The sequence below is a fragment of the Monodon monoceros genome, unplaced genomic scaffold (assembly GCF_005190385.1).
Source record: "Monodon monoceros isolate NGI ecotype Baffin Bay Population unplaced genomic scaffold, NGI_Narwhal_1 Super_Scaffold_6, whole genome shotgun sequence".
In the NCBI taxonomy this organism is placed as follows: Eukaryota; Metazoa; Chordata; class Mammalia; order Artiodactyla; family Monodontidae; genus Monodon; species Monodon monoceros.
In genome coordinates, this window is record NW_021703783.1 from 43,053,922 (window position 1) to 43,078,562 (window position 24,641).

At 41.2% G+C, this 24,641-nt stretch overlaps 1 protein-coding gene across 1 annotated transcript; it reads right to left on the reverse strand.

The window, feature by feature from the left end:
- Nucleotides 1–6,886: 6,886 nt before the first annotated feature.
- Nucleotides 6,887–23,142, reverse strand: NEMP1 (nuclear envelope integral membrane protein 1). The gene is made up of 9 exons (XM_029206572.1): nt 23,004–23,142; nt 15,772–15,896; nt 14,351–14,570; nt 12,904–12,976; nt 11,424–11,517; nt 10,837–10,951; nt 9,893–10,118; nt 8,591–8,764; nt 6,887–7,855 (listed from the first exon to the last, which is right to left on the reverse strand). Exons 1-9 carry the CDS (start codon nt 23,128–23,130, stop codon nt 7,672–7,674), a joined length of 1,338 nt encoding a protein of 445 aa, XP_029062405.1. The 5' UTR covers nt 23,131–23,142; the 3' UTR covers nt 6,887–7,671.
- Nucleotides 23,143–24,641: the final 1,499 nt, after the last annotated feature.

Consider the following 24,641-nt stretch of genomic DNA (forward strand, 5'->3'; position numbering starts at 1 on the left):
AACAATGGCATGAACATCACAGCTAGGGTGACCAACCATCAATGGTTTGTCTGGGACCTAAGATGAGTTTTCTGGACATGGGTATTTGAGTGCTAAAACCAGTAAAGTTCTGGGCAAACGGGGATGAGTGGGTCATTCTAAATTAACAAGGTACAAAATACACATCCAACTCAGCTGGGATTTGAAGATCTGTCAAAGCACTCTTGGGGTGGAGAGGAGGCACAGGGGATGCAGGGTTGTGATCTCCTGCTTCCCAGGCAAAACTGAAGCAACTGGAGCTTGTTGGTCTTCCTCCACTCTGACTCTGAAATTCCCTTCCTTATCCCCCCATTAGAATTTCTAGTCTGCGTAGGGGGAAATGAGGGAACTGTTTTCTTTTTTTTTGCATTGGGTCTTCGTTGCTGCTCGTGGAGTTTCTCTAGTTGTGGAGAGCAGGAGCTACTCTTCGTCGCGGTGCACGGGCTTCTCATTGTGGTGGCTTCTCTTGTTGCAGAGCATAGGCTCTAGGTGCATGGGCTTCAGTAGTTGCAGCACGCGGGCCCTAGAGCGCAGGCTCAGTAGTTGTGGCGCACGGACTTAGTTGCTCCACAGCATGTGGGATCCTCCCGGACCAGGGATTGAACCCGTGTCTTCTGCATTGGCAGGTGGATTCTTAGCCACTGAGCCACCAGGGAAGTCCCATGAGGGAACTTTTTGAGGTGATGGAAATGCTCTATAACATAACTGTGGTGGTGGTTACACAACTGTCTCCATTTGCCAAAATTCAGCAAGATTTAAGACTGGTGAACTTTATTGTATTGTACAATTTTATAAATTATACTTCAGTAAAGCTGGCAAAGAAGCACTAGAAGCAGCAGCAGCAATTCTAAGCCCTTCAATGCTGACTTCTGAGAGCTGTGAGGGCGGCAATCTAATTGGTCTCATTCACACTCACTAGTCCTCCCAGGGACATTCACTTTTTTAAAAGATGTTACACAATAAAAACACAGGAGTTTTCAGACATGGTGGAGAAGATATTTTGTGGTAGAGGGTCTTTTTGACCCTCACAAACTATCTGGTGTCAATTAGTAACAACATTGATCAAGTACGGTTGACCCTTCAACAACACAGGTTTGAACTCTCTGGTCCACTTAAACTCGATTTTTTTCAATAAGTACTTACTGCTGCTACATGATCCATGGGTGCCTGAATGTGCAGATGTGGAAGCACAGATACAGAGGGCCTTCAACTGTAAAATTATAGGTGGATTTTCCACTGGACAGAGGCTTGGAGACCCTAACCCTCCCCACCTCCGATTTAAGAGTCAGCTGTGCTACTATGTGCCAGGCAACAAGCTAAATGCTATCCAAAGTGAGGTCCACAGACCAGCAGCATCTGAATCACCTGGGAGATTATTAGAAATGCAGAATCTTGGGCCCCAACCCAGACCTACTGAATCAGAAGTCTGCAGTTTAACAAGCTCCCCAGATGATTCCTATGCATGTTAAAGTTTGAGAAGAACTGCTTTACACACCTTATCTTTTTTTTATCCTCACTAAAACCCTATGATCTTGCAAACCTGGCAATTATGCTTTAAGTTTGTATTAATTCAACCATTGATGATCATCCAGTGTCTCTTATTTACCTAGTCTGGTTGTAGAAGGAAGAGGAGAAAAGACGTCATCGGTGTGCATTAATCTACATAAATTTACATATGATCCACACCCTGTTTTCTTCCTATTTCACCAACTGTCTTTGAAAAATGGACAGTGGATTTCCATGTAGTCAAAATAACTCAGAAGAGACAGGTACAGAATTAATGCAAATGCTATAATGGATTCCCAGAGCAAAGAAAATAGCCAAAACATAAAAGAAAATGGAAGGTACCAGACTCCGTCCTAATGCAGAAGCTGGGCCTAGTCATAATTGAAGTTTTTTGTTTGTTTGTTTGTTTGTTTTATTTTTGCTGCATTGGGTCTTCATTGCTGCACACTGGCTTTCTCTAGTTGCAGTGAACAGGGGCTACTCTTCGTTGTGGTGCGCAGGCTTCTCACTGCGGCAGCTTCTCTTGTTGCGGAGCATGGGCTCTAGGCGCACAGGCTTCAGTAGTTGCAGCACATGGGCTCAGTAGTTGCGGCATGTGGGCCCTAGAGCACACGGGCTTCAGTAGTTGCGGTGTGTGGGCTCAACAGTTGTGGTGCACGGGCTCAGCAGTTGTGGCGCATGGGCTGTTGCTCCGCGGCATGCAGGATCTTCCTGGACCAGGGATCGAACCCGTGTCCCCTGCACTGGCAGGCGGATTCTTAACCACTGCGCCACCAGGGAAGTCCAAAACTGAAGTTTTTATTCCATGCCCCCTAATACTCACTACAGCCCTGCTCCCTTTCACCCTACATAAAGCTCTTGGCAGGCATCTCACAGCTGGATCAATAGGTCTTCCCCTCACCCCAACTGAGAAACAAAAGAGATACTTTATGCCATTAAAAAAAGAAAAGAACTAAAGTACAGAGTAGCTCCCTGGACCAGGAATAACCTATACATTGTTTTCCTATGAGACAGCACAGTGGTACAACCTTCTGCTCCTGCAAGAATACGCCTTAGAGATCTGGCATCCTGGGAAATCATCCAGTCCAAGGAAGTAGACCAAGACAGACCCAGGATGGGGAGCAGTAGTTAAGAAAAAAAGGAAAATAAACGGCATACAAAACAATCTCATCAGAAAGATGAAACAGAAGAGCTAATTGCTGATTACCTGAAAACAAGAGATCAAACACGAAAAGTGCATGTTCGGGACTTCCCTGGTGACGCAGTGGTTAAGAATCCGCCTGCCAATGCAGGGGACACGGGTTCAAGCCCTGGTCCGGGAAGATCCCACATGCCGTGGAGCAACTAAGCCTGCGCGCCACAACTACTGAGCCTGCGCTCTAGAGCCCGCAAGCCACAACTACTGAAGCCCGTGCGCCTACAGCCCGTGCTCCACAACAAGAGAAGCCTCTGCAATAAGAAGCCCGCGCACTGCAATGAAGAGTAGCCCCTGCTCACCGCAACTAGAGAAAGCCTGTGCGCAGCAACGAAGACCCAACACAGACAAAAATAAATAAATTAAATAAATTTTTTTTTTTTAAGTACATGTTCAGGGCTTCGCTGGTGGCGCAGTGGTTGAGAGTCCACCTGCCGATGCAGGGGACACAGATTCGTGCCCCAGTCCGGGAAGATCCCACATGCCGCAGAGCGGCTGGGCCTGTGAGCCATGGCCGCTGGGCTTACGCGTCCGGAGCCTGTGCTCCGCAACGGGAGAGGCCCCAACAGTGAGAGGCCCGTGTACCGCAAAAAAAAAAAAAAAGTACATGTTCATTAAGAGAAACCACTATATAGTCTATAAAACTTTATTAAAATTGGGATTACTTACAAACTTGTACAATAAAAATTAAAAAATATATAATAAGACGTCGTTGTTTTTCCTTACAGGAAAGAGTGAAAATGAGACCCATGGCAAAGAGTCATCCCTGATCATTTTGTTGCTTTCAAACATTCATGAACTTATTTTAAATATAAATGACAAACCTTTTAAAATAACACTAAGGCATTACCCACAGGCTAAAACTTACCCAGTAACTCCCTATTTCACCATCAATTCTAGAAACTTGATAAAGGGAGGCAACTGCAGGCTGTAACAGTCCTAACACTCACCTTATGAGCTATCTATTATGTTAATAAGAAAAGAATGTTGTCCATGCTGTAGAAAATTTCGGAGAAGGTGGTTTCACCATTTTCAAGTTATTGTCAAGAGTGTGAAAAGGAAGATGAGACACATGGGCGGGGGGTATGGGAGACAAAAGCCCCAAATTTGGGGATACTGTGTGCCATCCCCTTCCCCACTAAAGCTGTGTGTTGACACTGGTGTGAATCCGCTTTGTTTATTCCCAGCAGCGTCTGGCTCCCATCATATAAGGCACCAAATTCCCTTTTCAAGGTAATAACTGTCTAGAATCCAACTCAACAGCAACTGAATCCATAAGCTAAGTTACCAAGAGATACCCCTGGAACACCACAATTGCATAGGTTTCCCTAAAAATCAATCTCTGCTACATCAAAACATAAACAAAAGGTTTTAGGTGCGTTTGCCTGTGCAATGGCTATTTTATGTTTATTACTTGGTTTCAGTGCCTATGTAACGTGAAGGCATAATAAATCTGTCAAACTGTCCTCTCCTTGGTTCAGATAAAATTCTTGGCATTTCAATATAGGTTATTATCTGTTATGTCAGACCTGAGTCCAAAGGAATACTAGAAGGACATTTAATTTCCTTTTCTCCTACTTCAACTTTCACTACTCAATTCAGAGAAAAGTTATGAGTACATAGCTAGGAACCATTTTTATGTAGGCATCCATCTGGGCCCATCATTTTTTCTGGAACAACAAAAAGATTGAGGGCAATTGCATAATCCATTCCCAAGCCTTTATGGATATCAGGGCCTGGGGGAACTATCTAGCCTATTTGGGTCCTTTCATTCATCAACTCTCTATTGTATATGTAAAGTGGGGATTGGGTTGAAGGGAACACAGTCAATGAAGAGAAGGCTAGGCCCTAAAATGGGATGTATTAGCACAAAATGGAACACTGGGACTCAAAGTCTATCATCAGCAAAATCCCGTAACTAACATAAAGGTCACGAATTTGGGGGAAGAAATAAACTAGTTTTGGTGGGATGAAGTGGCTGATAGGAATTTCTTATTAGAAGATATCAAAGTTGCTAAATTTTCCTTATTATCAGTCATTGGTTCCATGGGTCTTCTGAAAGTAATCTGAGTGGGAAAGTGAAGGGGAAATGTTTTAGGCCAGTTGGCTCTTGTATTCCCATTAATGGGAGTCATGCTCTACACAACTTGGTCAGACCCATTAGGGGCAATAGATTTCTGATGCTGATGGGACCCAGAGCCCTAGGGCCAATTTACAGCTTGATATTTGCCGAGCAAGATGCTGACATGGCAGCAGACATAGCTCCAATGTCCAGCTCACTCCACAGTTATCCCTTCAATCCTTCTTGATGAGATCTGTCTGAGACGAGACTATGCCGAAACTGCAAGAGTTGTAACTGAAAATTAAGTGGGGGCTTCAAGTAGTGACTGAGCCAGCAGACTAAGTGGCCAAAAGGGAGACAAGAACAGCTCCTAAAAAAGGTTTACGAAGTCAAGCAATCTCCAGGCGCACAGAGGCTCTGAAGCATCTGGGGCAGAGCCACACAGGAAGACAGGGCAAGGACACAGCACACCAGAGGCACCGTCCTTCACTGTCTGAGAGCAGCTCTCATGCTGCAGGACCCATTGTCATTGCCACTGCCTACAGCTCAGTTCTCCAACTACCAGACAGGGAGTGATAAACTGAGTTTGATTTTACTCCTCCCAAATTCAAACACAGTGAGAAAAACTCATCTTGAGATGGAAACTGTATATCACAAGGGGTTTACTAAACAGAAAAAGACGAGAATCTTTCTCTACTTCACAATGCTTTCTTGCTGAAATAAAGACATGAGTCGGGAAAAGTCACACTGGAGGCAAGCAACCATGTCTCTAAGTAGTTATATGGGGAAGGCACCAAAGTCTCCAGGGAATCCTGAGACCATTTGTACAGCCGAATTATTTTTTCAAATCAGCTTAGGCTCAAACATGCTAAGTCTCGATTTCTATTAATGAGGCAAAAAATAGTAAATTTCAGAGGTCTTAACAGTTCTTTGTAGAGAGATAAAATGTTACCATGTACATAATTCACAAAGATAGAAAGGTTTCCTAATATAAAGCAAATTTAACCCATGGCATCTGTCCAAATACTGCTTATTTTTCACTTTCTGCTATATGTCTATTTGCTGCCAACTGAGGTAGTTGTCACTTTAGGACAGTTTAAAGCTATGGGAAACACCGGCAGAAAAAAATCCACTGGCCACCTGGAGAGGAATCTCAGAACTGACATCTTGGAAGTCTGTAATGGAGTCCAGAACCTTTCAACATGATCTGTTAACGGCTGGTCTGAAGGAGTCATTACAGCTCTTTAAAACATCATCTGCCTTCTCCATGATCACGGTTAAGCCACTCAGTCCAGTGCTGTGCTCCTGCCATCAGTGTCCATCTTCCTGAATAAAGTAATCACAGCTTTTTCCAAGGTATGAGGGTCACAAAGACAGAACCAAGCGAATGACAGAGACTTGGGAATTTGCTCCCTCATAAATGGCACTGCTTGTTTATAAGGGTACTTTGCAATGGCAAAAGAAAGTGAAACCAATGCCACTGTAATAAAAAGCAGCATGAACCTCTGGTCAGAAATGGAACTGCAAATAAGTACAATAAGTTCATAGAACAGTGCATCTGCTCCTGATGGCTGAACAGGCACCCAGAGGCGTAAGGATTATCTGGAGGTCTATCTCCTGACAATGCAAACTGCGGCAGCCACATAGCTACAACGTGTATATTGTATCGAGAACCTTCACAGACAGTTTTAGGCTCACAAATTAGCCAGACTTCCGGTGGGGAGGGATACAGGTGGTACTGAAAGGCTGAAAAGAATAGGTAGAATGGGTAGACAAAGGAAGGCAAGGGAAAAGGAGATAGTTTCTTGATCCCACAGCAATTCAAAGATATGTGACCCACCGACAGGAAAAATGGAGAATCTTACAAAGCATTTAAATTCCCTAAATAAGATCACTCCTCCTAACCAGCAGAAACAATGCTATTATAAACCAAAGGGAAGAGAATATAAGAAATGAAACATGTATATACTTGATGAAACATGTATATACTTAAATGTATATACTTGTATATATAAACATGTATATACTGAAATGTATATACTGAAATGTATATACTTCAGAGGTGAGGGAATAGACCCTTCCTGAAAGGGCAAATGGGGCAACGAGGACTTAGAAGGGAAGAATGCAAACCTATTTTTAAAAGAGAATTGAAAGTTAAATATAATAAAAACCCCAACAGACCTCATCTACAGAAAGGCCTGCAGGCAGGACTTAGAATATCATAGGTGTGAGAACTAATCCAAAGCTCAGCACAACACTCCTTGGGCTTTAATGGATAATCCATATTAATAAATACGTAGGGGCCTATTGGGCTTGTCACTCTGGAGCACTTGCTGGCTCTGGAACGAGTTTGTCACATTTTTTTAAAATGTATTCACTTAAAAAACAAGACAGACAAATAATAATCTATTTTCCTCTTAAAACAAGGATTATGCTAAAGTCACTGAAATAAAAGCAGAAGTAAAAGAGGCTCAGATTTGTGGATTTGTCTCTGAAAGATGCAGCCTATAGTCTGAAAGCATTACTTCACATATAACAGTTATCACTTCTGAGTTTGAAATGCCACGACTGAATCAACTTTCAAAGAGGAGCTGGAACGCCATGCTACCTGTGGCAATCCAGTTTCTTCGGAAATATAAAGGTGGGCCATGAACTTAACCAATGGGACGTGTTGGGAAGCAGTCACTACTTTATCCACTCTGCTTCCTCGGGACCCCAGAGACCACCAAGACCATTTCCAGAGGGAGGTCTACTCAGGCCTCTAATTTCAGCGGGAGAATTTCAGCACTATCTCACTCAACTTCCAAGATTTGAGAAGCAATTGTGCAACACATGCAACCTGGACCATTGAGGTACCAAGCCAATCCACATAAAAATAACTGACGACCACCTAAGTCAAGAAGCTGTTCTGTTGTGTGATGGGGGGGTACCGAGAATCTAAGTCCTCCTCTTCAGAGGATGTTTCTTCATAGAGTTCATCCTGGGCAATAATGCTCTCTAACCCATACTCCTGCTCATGGACAGAAACCTCATTGGGTGTGAGGTGGAAAGATCCTTCCACAAAGTCAGCAAATCTGAAAAACAGAAGATAATACTCATTAGGAACCTGCCTTCTGTCCTGTTTTCTTTCAAAATAAGAACAAACTGAAACCCTTGATATGCTCTCAGCTCAAATTATATTGAGTCTAGCCAACACCCTTATCCTTACTCTGGCAGGTAAGTAGACTAAAGCAAGAAATAAGAAGAAAAGGAAAGCTGGGATCATAGGCCAACATCTCCTGCAACCCCATCCTGCTTAATAAGCACTTTTAGTTATGGAAGTTTAGTTACCCTTTTTAGTTATGGAAGTGCTAAAGTTCCTTTAGTCATCCGTAATCCTGATAAGATTAAGGGGCATTACACATTTATTTGTGTTTATGGCCCTATAAACTTTATGCCATCAGGATACCAAATTGAAGCTTCACATGTTTCCAAATAAAAAGGATCCCCTCTCCTAAAAAAAAAAAAAAATTAAAAAAAAACACTCAAGAGAGCAGTGCAAAACTATCAAAGGGGAAACTTAATATGGTACTAAAGTCTTCTCATCTCAATGCTAAAATCAAAGCTAGAGTAAATAGTTCTTTGCGGAATCAGAAAACAGGCTACTGCTTAACACGTGATATGAGTACCTTTCTCTTGACTGCTCCTAGATGAACAAGGAAAACAAAGCCACAAATACAAAATGATTACAGAAGCATAATCTCTGTTAAAACTGAAGGTCACAAGCACCCTGACAGACACTTGGCACTTCTGGCAAAGAGTTTATTTACCTTTTTGGAGACTGGATTCGAGAAACAGTCTTCCAAGCCGAGCAGTCTGGACTGTTGCAGTATTCTCTAAGCTTCTCTAAAGCCTTTCGGGTCTCTACCTCTCCTTGTATCCGATATTCTTCTTCTGTCAGAAGACGAGGGGGGACAGCCTTTTCTGTTGCATTACACATCTTTCTGTGCTCACCAAAATAACATCATGAATGATTAATCAGTAATCTACATCCACCCTTATGTCTAACTCCCTTCAGTGGGTCAAGCATACAGCAGAGACCCTGAGCATTAAGAGTCACTGCTCCCAACTTTCTTCTACAGACATCTTTAGTTATAATGTACCCTTGACATGTTAGACTATGAGTGACAAGTCAGAGTAGTCAATATTATTCATTAATGTGAACAAATTCACTTATTTTCCAATAAGTGACAGACAAAATATTTATTTCCCAATAAATGGAAAAACCACAAGAAATGATGGCATAAGGCTGTGGTTCATTAACTTGGTTCCCCCCGAACTGAAGACATTACTTTGACTATCTGTAATAGAAAGAACATTGATAACCTCAGAACCTATGACCATTCCACAGTCACCATACAAAGTGACAACATGCTTTGAATTACATCTTAAACTAAGAATAGGACTCCCAGGGGGCTTTCCTGGTTGTGCAGTGGTTGAGAATCTGCCTGCCAGTGCAGGGGACACGGGTTCGAGCCCTGGCCTGGGAGGATCCCACGTGCCGTGGAGCAACTAGGCCCGTGAGCTACAACTACTGAGCCTGCGCGTCTGGAGCCTGTGCTCCACAACAAGAGAGGCCGCGATAGTGAGAGGCCTGCGCACCGCGATGAAGCGTGGCCCCCGCTTGCCACAACTAGAGAAAGCCCTCGCACAGAAACGAAGACCCAACACAGCCAAAAATAAATTAAAAAAAAAAAAAAAAAAAGACTGGGGGAAAAAAAAAATCGGACTCCCAGAGCAATCTGAGAGCCAGTGTGAAATAATCTGAAACCAGGTGACCTGAGGCATGCGGTATAAAAGTGATACACTTTGCATCACCTAGTGGTAACAAGAACACATGACACTTTACTAGATGTTTTTATTTTATATATAAAATAACCAGAATTTATAAATTCTATAAAAATACCTACAGAGAATCTAAAAAGAAAGACTTGAAGGAAATAAAAGTGAAGCATAATACCATAAATTTGCATTAACAAAGAGGCTCCCAGGTCAACACCTCTGTCTCCTTTTGCTGCAACTGCATCCCACATTGCATGTTTCAGTACAAAGTTACACTGCCTTTCAGTCACCTGTAGGTGATGTACAGCCAGTGAATAGGGTACTCCAGGCTCTTAGTACACAGTGCAGTGATGATAATGGCAAGGGCAATGTGTGGTATCTGGATACTGGAATACATGAAACATAAGCCCATCAGCTGCAAGGTCCAAGTCAGCAGGTTGATACTTCGTTCATTCTCCAAGGGCCCATACTTGTAACAGACTGCAAAACTCATGAATCCAACTGCAAGGACATAGCCTATGAGAAGAGTTATCAGAAGACATTCTTTTTAATCTACAGTTGGTAAAAATAATCTGTGTGGGGAGCAGCAGTAAATTCACTATGTAGCGCCTAATGAACCAGGGAAATAGGTAAGATCTTTACTCAATTATTCACACTTTTTTCATTATTCATATATATTAATCTCTTTAAGCTTCTATCCTTTCTACTATCCTGAATTTATTTAATTCTCAAATGGAGAATTAAACCTACATGTTGAACAACTCTAAAATAGTCTGTTTAAAAAACCTAATATATGAAAATCCAGATTAACCTGCTCTCAAAGGATAGATTAAGAGTTACTATCTTTATAACCAAAAGATTCTCGCTTTGTAGATAAGGTTCACTGTAGAGTCCTTTACTTCTTAAGGTCCTCAAGTGTATTTAAAATATGATCATATTCATAAAGTCAATCTATGGCTTTTCAGAAAGATGGCTATTGTGTAAAGAGAGATGTATTTATAAACACCAAGAAATTAAAGTCTTCTCCCTAGCAGCATCATTTTAATTTAAGAGAAGGTGACAACTGTATAGAGGGGTTAGAAATAAGTAAAGAACTATGATTCTTACAAGTTAACAAAATGGCATAGACTATTAAACTCCTGTAAGCAGTAAGCAAGCAACATCTTTTCATGATCAAATTAACTAAAGCAGCCTATAAACATATAAAAAGTAAAGCAAAACCAACAACACTTACTTAAAAGATACTGCCAGTAACATCTCCAGATCTCTTGTAAATTTTTAAAAACTAGCTGAATGAGGTACAGAGAAAAGGACCAGCCTCCTACCAGGATGATGTAAATGGGACTTTTCTAAGAAAGAGTAGAAGTGAAAGCAAAAAGTTACAATGGGCTTTCCATACATAAAAGAAACAAAATAGAACTGTGATTTAAAAAAAAAAAAAATTCAACCTACTAAAAATGCACAAAACACATCTCTTAAAAAGATGTCCTTTATATTTTAAACGGTACAGTCTGCAAAGAAAACTGGGAAAATGAGACGCTAAATAACTTAAAAGCCTGGCTATATAATCTATGTAATTAACAAACAGGAAGAAGACTTTAATCACCCCCACTGTATACAGGATTTCAAATAAAAAGGGAGAGATTGTATGTAATGAGGCTCCAAGTTTCATCATGGAAAGTACCTTTCTGAATCAAGGAAAGAGTAGGACATTTACTTATCAGCCATCAATGCAAATTTTCAGTGCTGTAAGATTATCCAAAAACAATCCTTCAACTATCCAAGCTCATACTAACTGCATGTGAGGATTCTGCTCCTTACCTTGGGCATAAACTTGGACAGCATAAAAATGATGATTAGTAAAGAGGCCACAATTCCCACACTCATCCCAGTGGAATAGTAGAAGATTTGACTTCTGCAGAGAGAAAATTCATTTCATAACTACGTGTGTATTCATATATGGCACTGTTCAAACTAGACAACTAACCCAGCCAAAAGACAGAATAAAGGTACATGGTGAGAGCAGGTATTTGCCCAACACTTGAGATGAGAAAACTGAAGAGACTAGTACAATGTAGTTGCTGCCAGATTATGAAGATTAGTATCAATAAGGGCCCCTCAAATATATCCCAGTAATAAACCTCTGCTTAGTCTCCCGCTCCCATCCCCAGTACCTCTCCCCACGCAATTTCTAATGAGAATCTTTCTTCTGGGAACTGCACAGCTTCTCTAGGGAGAAGGAAGAGCCCCAGTAGACACTGGAAACTAGAACTGAACTGATCACCCAGAAGGATAAACCAAACACAGGGCACAGAACAGAGAGCTCCTCTTCCTCTTCTAGGTTCTTTCTACCAGATATCCCTCCCTCACTTTGAGTTTCTCTCAGGATCCCCAAAATAAGGAACAACTTCCACCAACCTTGCTCCAGCTGAACTTCAATTGGTAAGCTTTCATTCACTATTCCACAAATATTCTCCTTGTGTTCAAAGTTAATGTTAATTCTACCTTTGTTCAATGTTTGTTATCTATATGTTTTCTTTATATTTGTACATGTCTGTTTCATCTAGCTAGTAGGTTCCTAAAGGCAGGAAATGAGTAAGTGGTTGATATTTGTTTCTTTACTTCTGAACAGCATTAAACTCATCAACACACAGCCCTGTAAAAATGAGGGCTAAACATTTCCAACGGTGGAAAGGGTGGTGCTGTATTGGCTAAATCCCACACATGATGGGTAACCTAATGGGGGAATTTCATTATTACCAATCTTATTAATACAAGAAAATAATTATAACACATATTATTTTTTTTAATTATTGAAGCAGGCAATGGCCTAGCCATCCATAAAGGTCCTAGAAAAGGGAATGGCAGCACTTCAAGTCTTTATGATAAAAGTCAAGCAGGGTTGGACTTCCCTGGTGGCGCAGTGGTTAAGAATCTGCCTGCCAATGCAGGGGACATGGGTTTGAGCCCTGGTCTGGGAAGATCCCACATGCCACAGAGCAACTAAGCCTGTGCGCCACAACTACTGAGCCTGTGCTCTAGAGCCCGCAAACCATGACTACTGAGCCCATGTGCCACAACTACTGAAGCCCACACGCCTAGAGCCCGTGCTCCGCAACAAGAGAAGCCACCACAGTGAGAAGCCCGTGCACTGCAATGAAGAGTAGCCCCCACTCGCCGCAACTAGAGAAAGCCCGTGCGCAGCAATGAAGACTCAACGCAGCCAAGAATGAATGAAAAAAAAAAGTCAAGCAGGGTAGGTCTGAGCCTCCTCATTCTGCCCGCTAGCCTTGGAACCTACCTGCTCAGCAAGTCACCACAAAAAAATAGAATAAGTCCAAGGAGAAAAATGAGGAAGAGTTTGGGGTCAAATCCTGAAATAAATAAAAGACTTCTGCTTAATAGGGGAACAAAACAATTTAAGGCATTACAGAATAAAAGACAATGTTGGCGTCATTGGTCAGCTAATAAAATATATGCAAACAGCCCAACTAAACAGCATTTTAAATTCCACACAAAGCCTGGGCACCCTTCCAAAGAGAAAGTATAATTAGGTCTCTGTCTAACCTGTACTTCCCTCAAGAGTTTATTTTTATTTTGGCTACTAAGCTAAGGCTAAAAGAAGCTAAGTTTTGCTTTGGATGGAGCCATAGTGCCATCAGCGCTTCATGCAGTCGCCCACAAGGGGTCTCCACCACTCTGGTTTTCGGGCCTTAAGTCACACACGCTCAGATTCAGATTAGCCCAGAACTTGGGGTCAGGGCCCTCTGCTGTTCTCTAACTGTTGGTCTCTGCTTGACCAACACCACCACCTACTTCTCTTCACTACACAAGCACTGTGTTGGAAAAGCCTATACTCAAAACACATCTCACCCAAGACCAGGGGGCCCAAGCATAGACCCCTTACTGGCATACCAGACACTCCCACAGCTTTCACATTCAAGAGCTCTTGAGTCTAGGGGAAGTCCACAAACAGAACAGGAGTGAGAGGGATCAGTAAATGCAAAAGGAACACCAAAAAACAGGCTGATCCTGTTCAACCAAAGAACTGTGGAACCCTAGGACAGTTAGAAGGGCACAATGTATTTCGTAGCAAAACCCAGGAACATTTCTACTACTTAAAACATTACTCTCCTAAGACAGTAGTTACCAAGGAGAGACCAAAAGTCACAGAGAATCCAAAAGGATAATGATCCACCTCTTCTGTGAAACTTTCTCAGACACATTCAGAGAAGGGAAAACTCCCAATTAGACTGAATAAGCCTGAAACTGCAGTGATCTTCATATTTATTTATGGTTCCACATATATTCTTCTGTTTGTGAAGTATTCAGTTCTACCCTTCTTTAGTTTTTATTGTTAACCATTCATGTCTTCAAATGTAGACCTGTACATTTCAAGACATCTATCTTTGTCTATAAGTGCCCAGAAGACAAGGAATACATCTATCTTACTCTGAAGAATACTAGGCATATCAGCTCAGAGCCATTGGAAGTATTAGAAATACAAGTCTTCACAATTCCAGGTAAGAAAGTACTCAGAATGACTTATGGTAAAGTCTCAAATCTAGGCCTAAAGGGTTTTATGAGGGGTGGAGGCTCTCTGAACTGTTTGGAGCAGTGGTATATTCAGGTTATAATCAGAACCAAAATGGAGCTGTCTTGGGCTGACTTTTCTCACTAATTACATCCTTGAAAGCTCAGTCCCTTCTCACCATAGAATCCATCAGAAAAACAGAGGTAAGACTTACTCCGGGTCACAGTGACACTGTACTTGGTGTCTTCCTCTATAATCTCAACTTTGAGGCAGGTTTTTGTGCTGTATAGACCCACGTTAACATAGGTGTCATTCAATTTCTCTTTTAAAAAGGAGGAAAAAAAGTTCCAGATACTAAACTGCTCTAGCTCCTTCAGTTTCTCCTCATTCTCCACCTGGGTGACTCGGACCAGTTTGGAACTATTTACCCGAATCTGTAACACAAGTAAAATCAGGATGAGAAAGAAGAAAGTAGGAATTTAAAATTTTCCCTAATTAAAAAAAAAAAAAAACCTTTAGAGTAAATAACTAAATCAATAATGGCACCAGCTTTCCACAGGCTTATGAGAAATACAGAGATACAGCAGCTAAAAGATAACTGGGCAAATAACACTGTACATGGTACAGAGAGGCAGCTGTTAGAATGTTTTATTGTTAACATGATCTGAATCTAGTATTAGGCCAGAACATAGGGGGAAAAAAAAGACTTCCAAGCTGAAAGAGTTACCAATACAGCTATTTATGAGAGATCATGCAAAGCAAGGGTCTAGAATATTAAGAAAACTGCCAGGCATAAACAGCACCAAAAATGTTTCCCATAATGACAAGCTGAAAAGTTCAACCCTTTGTCACAAATCACTGATTATGGGTAAATGTTGGTTATAATGTGCTCCAGATGGAATATGATCTTTATATCAGACAATGAAAAAAGAGAATTTTTTTTGAAAAACCCACGAGCCCACCTTATGTTTTTGATGTGAACAAATCCCTTATCAGTAACTATGCTTATAGCAGCAGAAACATTTCCAAGGACTCATTTTGTTCAATCATTACAGCCAGACACTCTGGCTCAACAGTGTTATGAAATAAATGAGACCAAAGTCATTCTATCAAGGGGAAACTTCAGCTCAGGGCATTTATGCAACACCTTGTGTAGAATCAAAATAGAATAGGAGCAGCAAGGCGAGAGTTTACATCCTGATAGGCATGCAACAGTTTCCAGCCCAAAGAAGGCCTAAGACCTTTAAAAAGAAAGAGAGGTCTATATGTGTGTATGTGTGTGTGTGTGTGTGTGTGTGTGTGTGTGTCTCTATGAGTGTAAAAGGAGTGAGGGGAAGAGAAGGAAGTAGTCTCTTGGGGAAAAGGAGGAAGGAAGTTTATCTCAGGCCACTTAAAGAAACAGAGAGAGAAACACAAAATAGGCATAAATGCTTTACTGACGAAAACACTGATGAGATTAAGAATAATCATAATCTTATCAAGGTTGTTAATTTTACACACACACACACACATATATATATATATATATTTTTTTAACTGCATATGAGAAGGGAAGAAAGTGTCAATGTACTCACTTACCACAGACAGACAGATATTCACAGAAACTGCCCCTGCCAGGAGCCTCCAAATCATTACCTGTATCTGTGTCCATATATCATGCCACTTTGGGATAAGCACATTTTTATAACAGGATTGTTGACTGGTATTCATATAATAAACTTTGGATTCCTGAAGCATGACCACGTTTAAATCAATTCCGGCTTTATGCAAAGAAAGAAAATAACAATTAAGTATAATAACAGAACAAGCTAGTAACTATAACTCATTTCATAAAAAGAATTAAACTGACCACTTTCTTAAAGCTGGGGTTAAAAATATCAGCGACTAAGACACAAAGAAGAAAACTGAGATGAGAGAAGAAATAAGGCAGTCTTATTCCTGCCAAATGTAATTAGTTAAATATTACAAATAGTCACTAATCCAGGATAAGTAGTAATAAAAGCCACTATTACGTGTTTATTAAGACAGACAGTATGTTGTCTGTCTCACTGAACCCTCCCACAACGCTGTGAGGTTGGCACTCTCATAACCCCCATTTTACAAATGAGGAAACTGATGCTTAGGAAAGATTAAGTAATTTGTCCAAAGTCTCACAGCTAGTAAACAGCTTAACTGAGATTCACACCCAGGTCCTGTTTCTCTTATAAAGGCATAGCTAAAGTAACCCCATCTGGTGACTTTCTCTATCCATATCCTGAGTAGGATGAACAGAATTAGCAACACTTTTTGTATTTAGAGTACTTTAAGCAGATACTAAAAGACTGCAAAGTTGCTTTTTTCCAGCTGTTTTGTTTCATTCAAGTTTTAAGAGCAGCCAATGAACATATGCAGTCCCTCTGATTTTACCAAAACAGATCTCCCCTGAGGAACTTATATTCAATCTCAGCTAATTTAAGGTTTACAAGTGACCATTATCATATCTTCCCACCCAAGTTTGCACAAGTTACCTTCTTTACCACAAAACATTTCAATATCTTCTTCCTTGCTCTACACTGTACTTACCAACTCATTTAGTGCTACTCTAAGGGGAAATTTAGTTAACTCTTTGGTTCTTAGTATAAAGGTGGGTAGATTTAAATAAACAAAACACCCCAAAACACAAAAACCTCAAACAAACCTTAGAAAGCCAAAGTTACACACACAAAAAAGGTAATGACACCCATCAGTTCAAAATGGTTTTAGAGTGAAGCTCAAACTAATTTTGAAGTTAAATTCGGTCTTAAACCTAAATATTGGGCTTCCCTGGTGGCGCAGTGGTTGAGAGTCCGCCTGCCGATGCAGGGGACATGGGTTCGTGCCCCGGTCTGGGAAGATCCCACATGCCGCGGAGCGGCTGGGCCCGTGAGCTATGGCCGCTGAGCCTGCGCGTCCGGAGCTTGTGCTCCGCAACGGGAGAGGCCACAACAGTGAGAGGCCCGCGTACAGCAAAACAAACAAAAAAACAAAAAAAAACAAAAAAACCAAAAAAACCTAAATGTTAAGAACGAAAACTAAAAAACTCTTAGAAGAAGAAAACAGGTGTGTAAACCTTTGTGACCTTGGATTTGACAATGGTTTCAAAATTTTTAAACTTTTGTGTTTCTATGGCCACTATCAAGAAAGTGAAAAGATGACCCACAAAGTGGGAGGAAATACTTGCAAATCATATATCTGATAAGGGTCTAATATCCAGAATATATAAAGAACTACTACAATTCAACAATAAAAAGAGAAATAACCCAATGTTTAGAATGCATAAAGGATTTGAATAGACATTTCTCCAAAGAAGATATACAAATGGCCAATAAGCACAATGAAAAGAGATTCAACATCATTAGCCATTATGGAAATGCAAGTCAAAACCACAATGAAATACCACTTCACATTCATTAGGATGGCTATAATCAAAAAGAGGACAATAACCACGTGTTGGCAAGGATGTGCAGAAACTGGAACCCTCAAACATTGCTGGTGGGAATGTAAAATGGTACAGGCTCTCTGGAAAACAGCTTGGCAGTTCCTCAAAAACTAAAACATGATTATTACATGACACAGCAATTCCACTCCTATGTATACACCCAAGAGAAGTGAAAACATGTTCACACCGAAACCTGTACACAAATGTTCACTGCAGCAATATCCATAATAACCAAAAAGTGGAAACACCCCAAATGTCCATCAGCTGATCAACGGATAAGCAAAATGTGGTATTATTGATACAATGGAATATTATTCAGCCATAAAAGTACTGATACATACTACAACATGAACCTTAAAAACTTTATGTTGAATGAAAGCCAGTCAAGAAAAAGTCCACATATTAAATGATTCCATTTATATAAATATCCAGAATAAGCAAATGCGCAGAAAGTAGATTAGTGGTTGTCAGGGGCTAGGAGAAGGGAATGGGGAGAGACCTTTAAGGGGTATGGGGCCTCATTTTGGAGTAATAAAAGTATTCTGGGGATCCCTGGTGCTGCAGTAGTTAAGAATCTGCCTGTCAATGCAGGGGACACAGGTTCGAGCCCTGGTCCTGGAAGATCCCACATGCCGTGCAGCAACTAAGCCCGTGTGCCACAACTACCGAAGCCTGCGCACCTAGAGCCCATGCTCCGCAACGAGAAGCCTCCGCAATAAGCCCTCGCACCGCAACGAAGAGTAGCCCCCCCTCGCAGCAACTAGAGAAAGTCCGCGCACAGCAACGGAAGACCCAACGCAGCCAATAAATAAATAAATAAAATCTATTAAAAAAAATTCTGTAATTCGTCAGTGGTGATGGTTGCACAATACTGTGAATACAGCTGCCCCATGGACGACCATGGTTAGGGATGCCACCTCTCTGCTCAGTCAAAAATCAGCGTATAACTTTAGTTAGCCCTCTGGATCCACAGTTCCGCATCTGTGGATTCAACCAACCAAAGATCAGGTAGTACTATAGTATGTATTTATTCAAAATAAAAATCCACGTATAAGTGGACCCATGCAATTCAAATCCGTGTTGTTCAAGGATCAACTGTATACTGAAGACCAATGAAAGGGTGGATTTTATGGTATGTGAATTATATCTCAATATTTTAAAATTCAGTCTTGATATTGTAGGGGAGGAAAAGTTTTCCTTGACTGTCTTGGGTCCCTGGCTGGGTCCAAAAATTAAACTGACAAAGACATATTAACAGGAGAAAAGCATACAAATTTATTTCATATCTTTTATGTGACATGAAAACCTCTAAGGAAATAAAGACCCAAAGAAACAGACCCACGTACTTTTATGCTAGGTTTGACGAAAAGTGGACATTCGCAGAGGAACGATAGGTTGAGTATGAGGTAAGTGTAGTAAACTGGGGGAAACTGAGCAAGGCCTGTTTATTAGGATTCTTCTTCATGCCCCTTTGTCTTCGAAGATAAGGATGCTCCTTTCCTCCAGGTATAGGGAGGACACCTCTCACATGAGGATTTTATGGCCTATTTCAAGGAAGGAGGGCAAAGTGCGGGAGGTCAGAGTGACTTTTCAGCTTTGCTGTTTTCTCAAACTCCCTCAGCTTAAAATATTCAATATGCCAAGGTGCCATATTTTGGAGTAGTATGTCCTGAAACTCATCCATCAATCTCTCACTAGGGTTTAATTCAATAGTAATTTGGATTTCCTCCAAGCCTATTTTTCATAAAATGAAACCCTTTCAAAATCCTATTGACATTTGTTTCACTAGCAAGCCCAAATATACTGAAAGAACACCCACTCACAAATATGGATCAAGAGTTTATTTTCTTCTGGAGACTGTAAGAGAGTAAGATTATGTGAAGCTTAAAACTAGTGTATTTACAAATAAATTAAAAAAAACCCAAGAGTCACACTTTATTAACTCCTTTCTCCCACAGCACCAAGTAATATAACACAACATCTCTTTAAGCCCATTATTATTTTCAAGAGGGTAGTAAGATACAAATAATATGTCAATAGCACAGGAGATTTGAAAAACTTAATGCCAAGAAAAGACATCAGTATTTTTAAACCAATTTAAAAATTCTTCAATGCCATTTTCCTAAAGAAATAAAACTTTTATAAAAAGCAACATTTTGGGGGTAATTCCCTGGCGGTCCAGTGGTTAGGACTCCCGTGCTTCCACTGTAGGGGGCACAGGTTCTATCCCTGGTCAGGGAACTAAGATCCCACGGACAAATAAATAAACAATTTAACAAGCAACATTTTCTTAAACCTAGTTCTTCCTTTACCCAAGTTCCACACCATTCAAAGGAAAGCACTGTAAATAAACAAACAAACCTCTCTAACACCAACCTCCTACAGAAATCAGCACCTTGGCCAGCCATATCTTTGGAAATTCATTGAGGGAAAATACACCAAATCAGCCTAAGGGGATAATCTGTGCAAACAATCACCACTCCAGCTATAGCTTAAATTATTAGAAAAACATAGAACTAAACCAATTACCTTCAATATATACAAGCTGTCAAAATGCTCATGTTACAATCTTGTGCTTCCCATAGCAAAAGGACATACACAACACTTTCCTTCCCCTCCCCAAAGTGAGTTAGCCAGCATGTTAAAAAGCACAATGAATTAAACATTTAAAAAATGTCTTCTGAGCCCAAAGATCTAGTTCTTCTTGGAAAATGCCTCCTTGGAATTTAGTGAATCACAACTTGCTTATTGTATTTACCCATAAACCAGCTACTTAAAAGTTAGTAACTTCGTATTTACTTATATTCATCAATCAACAACACTGATCATTTAACATCTACTGGTAGAAGGTAATGAAAATGATTCATAGTATGTGAGGACCAGAAAAGACCCTAAAAATTTATGAAAAACCACCTCTTCTAATTCTTAAGTAGCCTCTATTCATTTCTGTCAAGAGGTAATCCAGTTCATACTTAAAAGCATCTTAAAATGCTCCTTAAAAACTAGCATCTTAAATTAGTGGGCTTAGCAAAGGATTATTCAATGTGATGCTGGTACAACTGACTGGTTATTTGGAAAATAAAATCTATCTAGATACTCACCTCACACCAAATACTAACATTAACCGCTGATTAAAAAGTAAAATGAAAAATAATTAAATTGTACCACAAAATACACATATACAAAAATTTAATTTTGGAGGACTCTTCAAGTACAAAAGCAATGGAAATAAATCTAAAGAATAAAATCAAGTGATCACATAAAAAATATAAATCTTCTATTTAAAAAGATAAAGGGGGCAAATTAAAGTTCTGTAATTAATAATAAACAAATAGATTATAAAAATATACATCCTTAATATATTAAAAAGTTCATCAACTGATTTTAAAAGTACACAAACATCACAATAAATAGGCCAAGAGCAAAGGACACACTCTCCAAAAAATGTAAACTCTAAACAGAAAATTAAATAACTAATTAATATTTGAAAGATGCTTCCTCACAAATAACGCAAGAAATACAAAGTAAATTAAGATGCCACTTTCAATCTATCAAATTAGCAAAGGTGTTTCTGTCTGGAATATTCAATGCTGGCAAGGGTATGGGTCACAAGCAAATATAGCTGATAATCGTATAAACCGGCACACCTTTTCAGAAAAATATTTTAGCAAGATGTTTCAAGGGTCTTAAATATATTTTCACTTTTGATTGAATAAATCCATTTCTGAGAATCTATCCAAAAAAAAAAAATCTGTCCACAGGTTGAAACTAAAAATAACATTTATGAAGAATTTTAAATGACATAGGAAAATGTTTATGCTACAAAACCAAATGAGAAAACTATCTCTGGCAGCAACTGGTGGCCTCCAGGGAAGAGAACTGAAGTGCTGACAGGTTTATGAATATATTATCAATTCAAAAAAAATTTTTAATTAAAAACACGTGGAAACAGACCAGAAGAAAGTGTGCTTTAAGGGACTGCCTCTGAATGGAATAAACAGTAAGTGATTTTTCTACTTCCTTATAATTAATTGTACTTGCCAAATGGTCTAAAAGAACTCCCTGCCTTTTCAAGTACTCCATTCTCTCTTTAGGTAGCTCCCACTTTTAGAAAGTTCTACTCTATTACATGATTGTCTCCTTGTAGCTGCCACCTACAGGATCTATTAGGCCACAAAGAACACGTATCCCAAGTTTACCCTTCTCCAAGCCAAAAAGTCCCCATTCCTCTCCTTATTAAAGAAACTTTGAGCCTGCTGATTGAGCACGGACTACGTGGGAGCATTTTGATATAAATATTCTCTTTCATTTCCACAATACACAGCCTCTAAGGTTAAACATCTGGTCAAAGTTCATTCAGATCATATGTAGCCCTTCAAATGTTACTCTGGGCCCTGCCCCTGGAAAAGTACCTTCTTGGTTACCTATTCCCCTCTCCCTATAAAAACCGTTTCAGAAGGACGCTGCAGTTTGAAACCAGTTCTATGGATCCTGAGATAACCTTAAAGCTGCATAAGGATAATCATAAGTGACAGCAAGAGATAGGCAGCAAACGACGGAAAGGTGAGAGAGCATATGTGTTTACAAGATACGATTCTCCTTAGCCCCATGAGTCTCTACTCCCTCCAGTGGAAGCTTGGAAACATCGCTTATCTTTCTGTTGTGCACTTAACAAGGGTAGAAGGAGGTTTTTTTTACAAACACACTCTAGGTTTTCTGAATTAGAGCGTTAAAGGAAAACAATTTCATCCCAGTCCAGAGCCAATTATGCAGTAGCAGGCATCAAGAAAGTCTGCTTGAGGAATGAATAAATTTCCAAAAGAAAACTACTCGATGCTGACTAGCGTTTTTGGAAACGGGAATTTAACGGCTCCAGGTCGGTTCTATAGGGCCGGTTGGAGCCAGGATCTTACAAGGGCGTAAGATACTGAAAGAGATCACTGCATTTCAGTGAGCTATAATTATCTGTTCAGCCACCCATGCCGAGTCCTGACAGCATACGTTCAGGTGTTGCTAATTTTCTGAATGAACGGTATGCTTCCTTCCCAGTGGCAGCTCTGCCTGTCCATTCGGTCCTCGGGTCACCTTCCTTTGAACAAAAACAAAAAAAAAAAAATCGAGGAGGCCCATGCAGCAGGACGCAGCCCCCAGGACCGCTTCTCACCCAGTGCAGGCCTCCCCGTCTCCGCCGAAAGGGCTTCAAGCTCCTCCCCACTCTGGGTAGCTCCCGCAGGCCACCCCAGGGCCCTGGTCCCTCAGTGCCGGCGCCCGTTCGCCAAGGATGAAGCTTCTTCCTTCGCACCACGCCCGCGCCCGTCAGAATAACGGCCCACGCCCTGGGGACGCTCCCCACTTTTCTAAATATAACCCCTCGGTACCCGCTCCCTCGGCTGCTGCTGCCGGGCGGTACCTGAGCCGCAGACCAAGCAGCCGGAGAGGACCAGGAGCAGTCGCACTGCACCACCGCCCCCGGCCCCCCAGCTCCAGGGCCCGGCACCAACTGCAGAAAAGACCGCCACTTTCATTCCTCCCGCCATGGTCTCCTCACGCCACCTCCTCCTCACGTGCCTCTCCCCAGCAACTAACCCGGAACTGGCAGGGCCAGCAGCCTATCCGCTACAAGACCCGCCCCCTACCAACCAATCGGACGGGCGAGGCTTCGAGCCTTCAGTCCTTTATGGACCCTATAGTCCCGCCTCTTAGCAACTGATGCGCGAGGGCGGAAAGAAGCAGCTTTCAGCCTATTAGAAAATTGGTTCTCATATTAGCAATGGCGACAGGAAGATCCCACCCCTTGACAACATGCTTCCGTCTCCAGTTTATTTACAACTGGAGCGATTGATGGTAAGCTTAACCAATAGAAAATCAAATTTTTTCGGTACGCGGGCCTCTCACTGTTGTGGCCTTTCCCATTGCGGAGCACAGGATCCTGGCGCGCAGGCTTAGCGGCCATGCCTCACGAGCGTAGCCGCTCTGCGGGACGTCATCTTCCTGGATCGGGGCACGAACCCGTATCCCCTGCATCGGAAGGCGGACTCTCAACCACTGCGCCACCAGGGAAGCCCCGGAGTAAACTATTTTTTTACCAAACTTGATATTTCCATCGAAATTGGCTCAGGTTCCCTCTGTTTCCTTTCTTTCCTTTTCACCACGATCTTGTCACTGTGGGAAACTTAAGACATTGTGTCCTCCAAAATCCTAAATGATTTAGAAGGGAAGTGACAAAAAGTTGTGTTGACAGTTTTATAAGGAATAAACATTAACGTTTAAAAATGTGGTCATACGGGGCTTCCCTGGTGGCGCAGTGGTTGAGAATCTGCCCGCCAATGCAGGGGATACGGGTTTGAGCCCTGCTCTGGGAAGATCCCACGTGCCGCGGAGCAACTAGGCCCGTGAGCCACAACTACTGAGCCTGCGCGTCTGGAGGCTGTGCCCCGCAACGAGAGGCCGCGACAGTGAAAGGTACCGCGATGAAGAGTGGCCCCCCGCTTGCCGCAACTAGAGAAAGCCCTTGCACAGAAATGAAGACCGAACACAGCCATAAATAAATAAATAAAAAGCAGTTTCTTTAAAAAAAAAAAAAGAGTAGCCCCCGCTTGCCGCAATTAGAGAAAGCCCGCGCAGCAACGAAGACCCAACACAGCCAAAATAAATTAATTTTAAAATGTGGTCATAGGGTAGTTTTTGTTGGAAGCAAAATGCATGTGAATATTAAGAGAAACTTTTTTATTCCTCACAACATCCTGTGAGATAAATAGCTTCATTTATGAAGAAGCCAAGGCTAAGACAGGCAAAGGAACCTGCCTAAGATTGCATAGTTCATTGGGCTGGGCTGTGGTTCCAACCCAAGTCTTACCCCAAAGCCTGGGTTCTTTCTATGCATCAGGCGCTTCCCATTAAATGATTTACACAGTGAGGGCCTAGCAGAATGCCTAGCACATAGCAGGTGTTCAGTAAATGTTAGTCGAAATTGAAGCATCTTATTTTTTAGAGGATCTGATAGTGGTGGGTAGGAATACTAGAGATAATGGAGGCTAGTGAGTTAAGG

Excerpts from the sequence above, each read along its gene's own strand:
- NEMP1 (XM_029206572.1), bottom strand. The coding sequence starts at position 23,130 with ATGGCGGGAGGAATGAAAGTGGCGGTCTTTTCTGCAGTTGGTGCCGGG. Across the intron at positions 15,897-23,003 it reads CTGCTTGGTCTGCGGCTCAG|CCGGAATTGATTTAAACGTG; the intron begins GTACCGCCCGGC and ends CTTTGCATAAAG. Across the intron at positions 8,765-9,892 it reads TGGCTGTACATCACCTACAG|AAAGATGTGTAATGCAACAG; the intron begins GTGACTGAAAGG and ends TGGTGAGCACAG.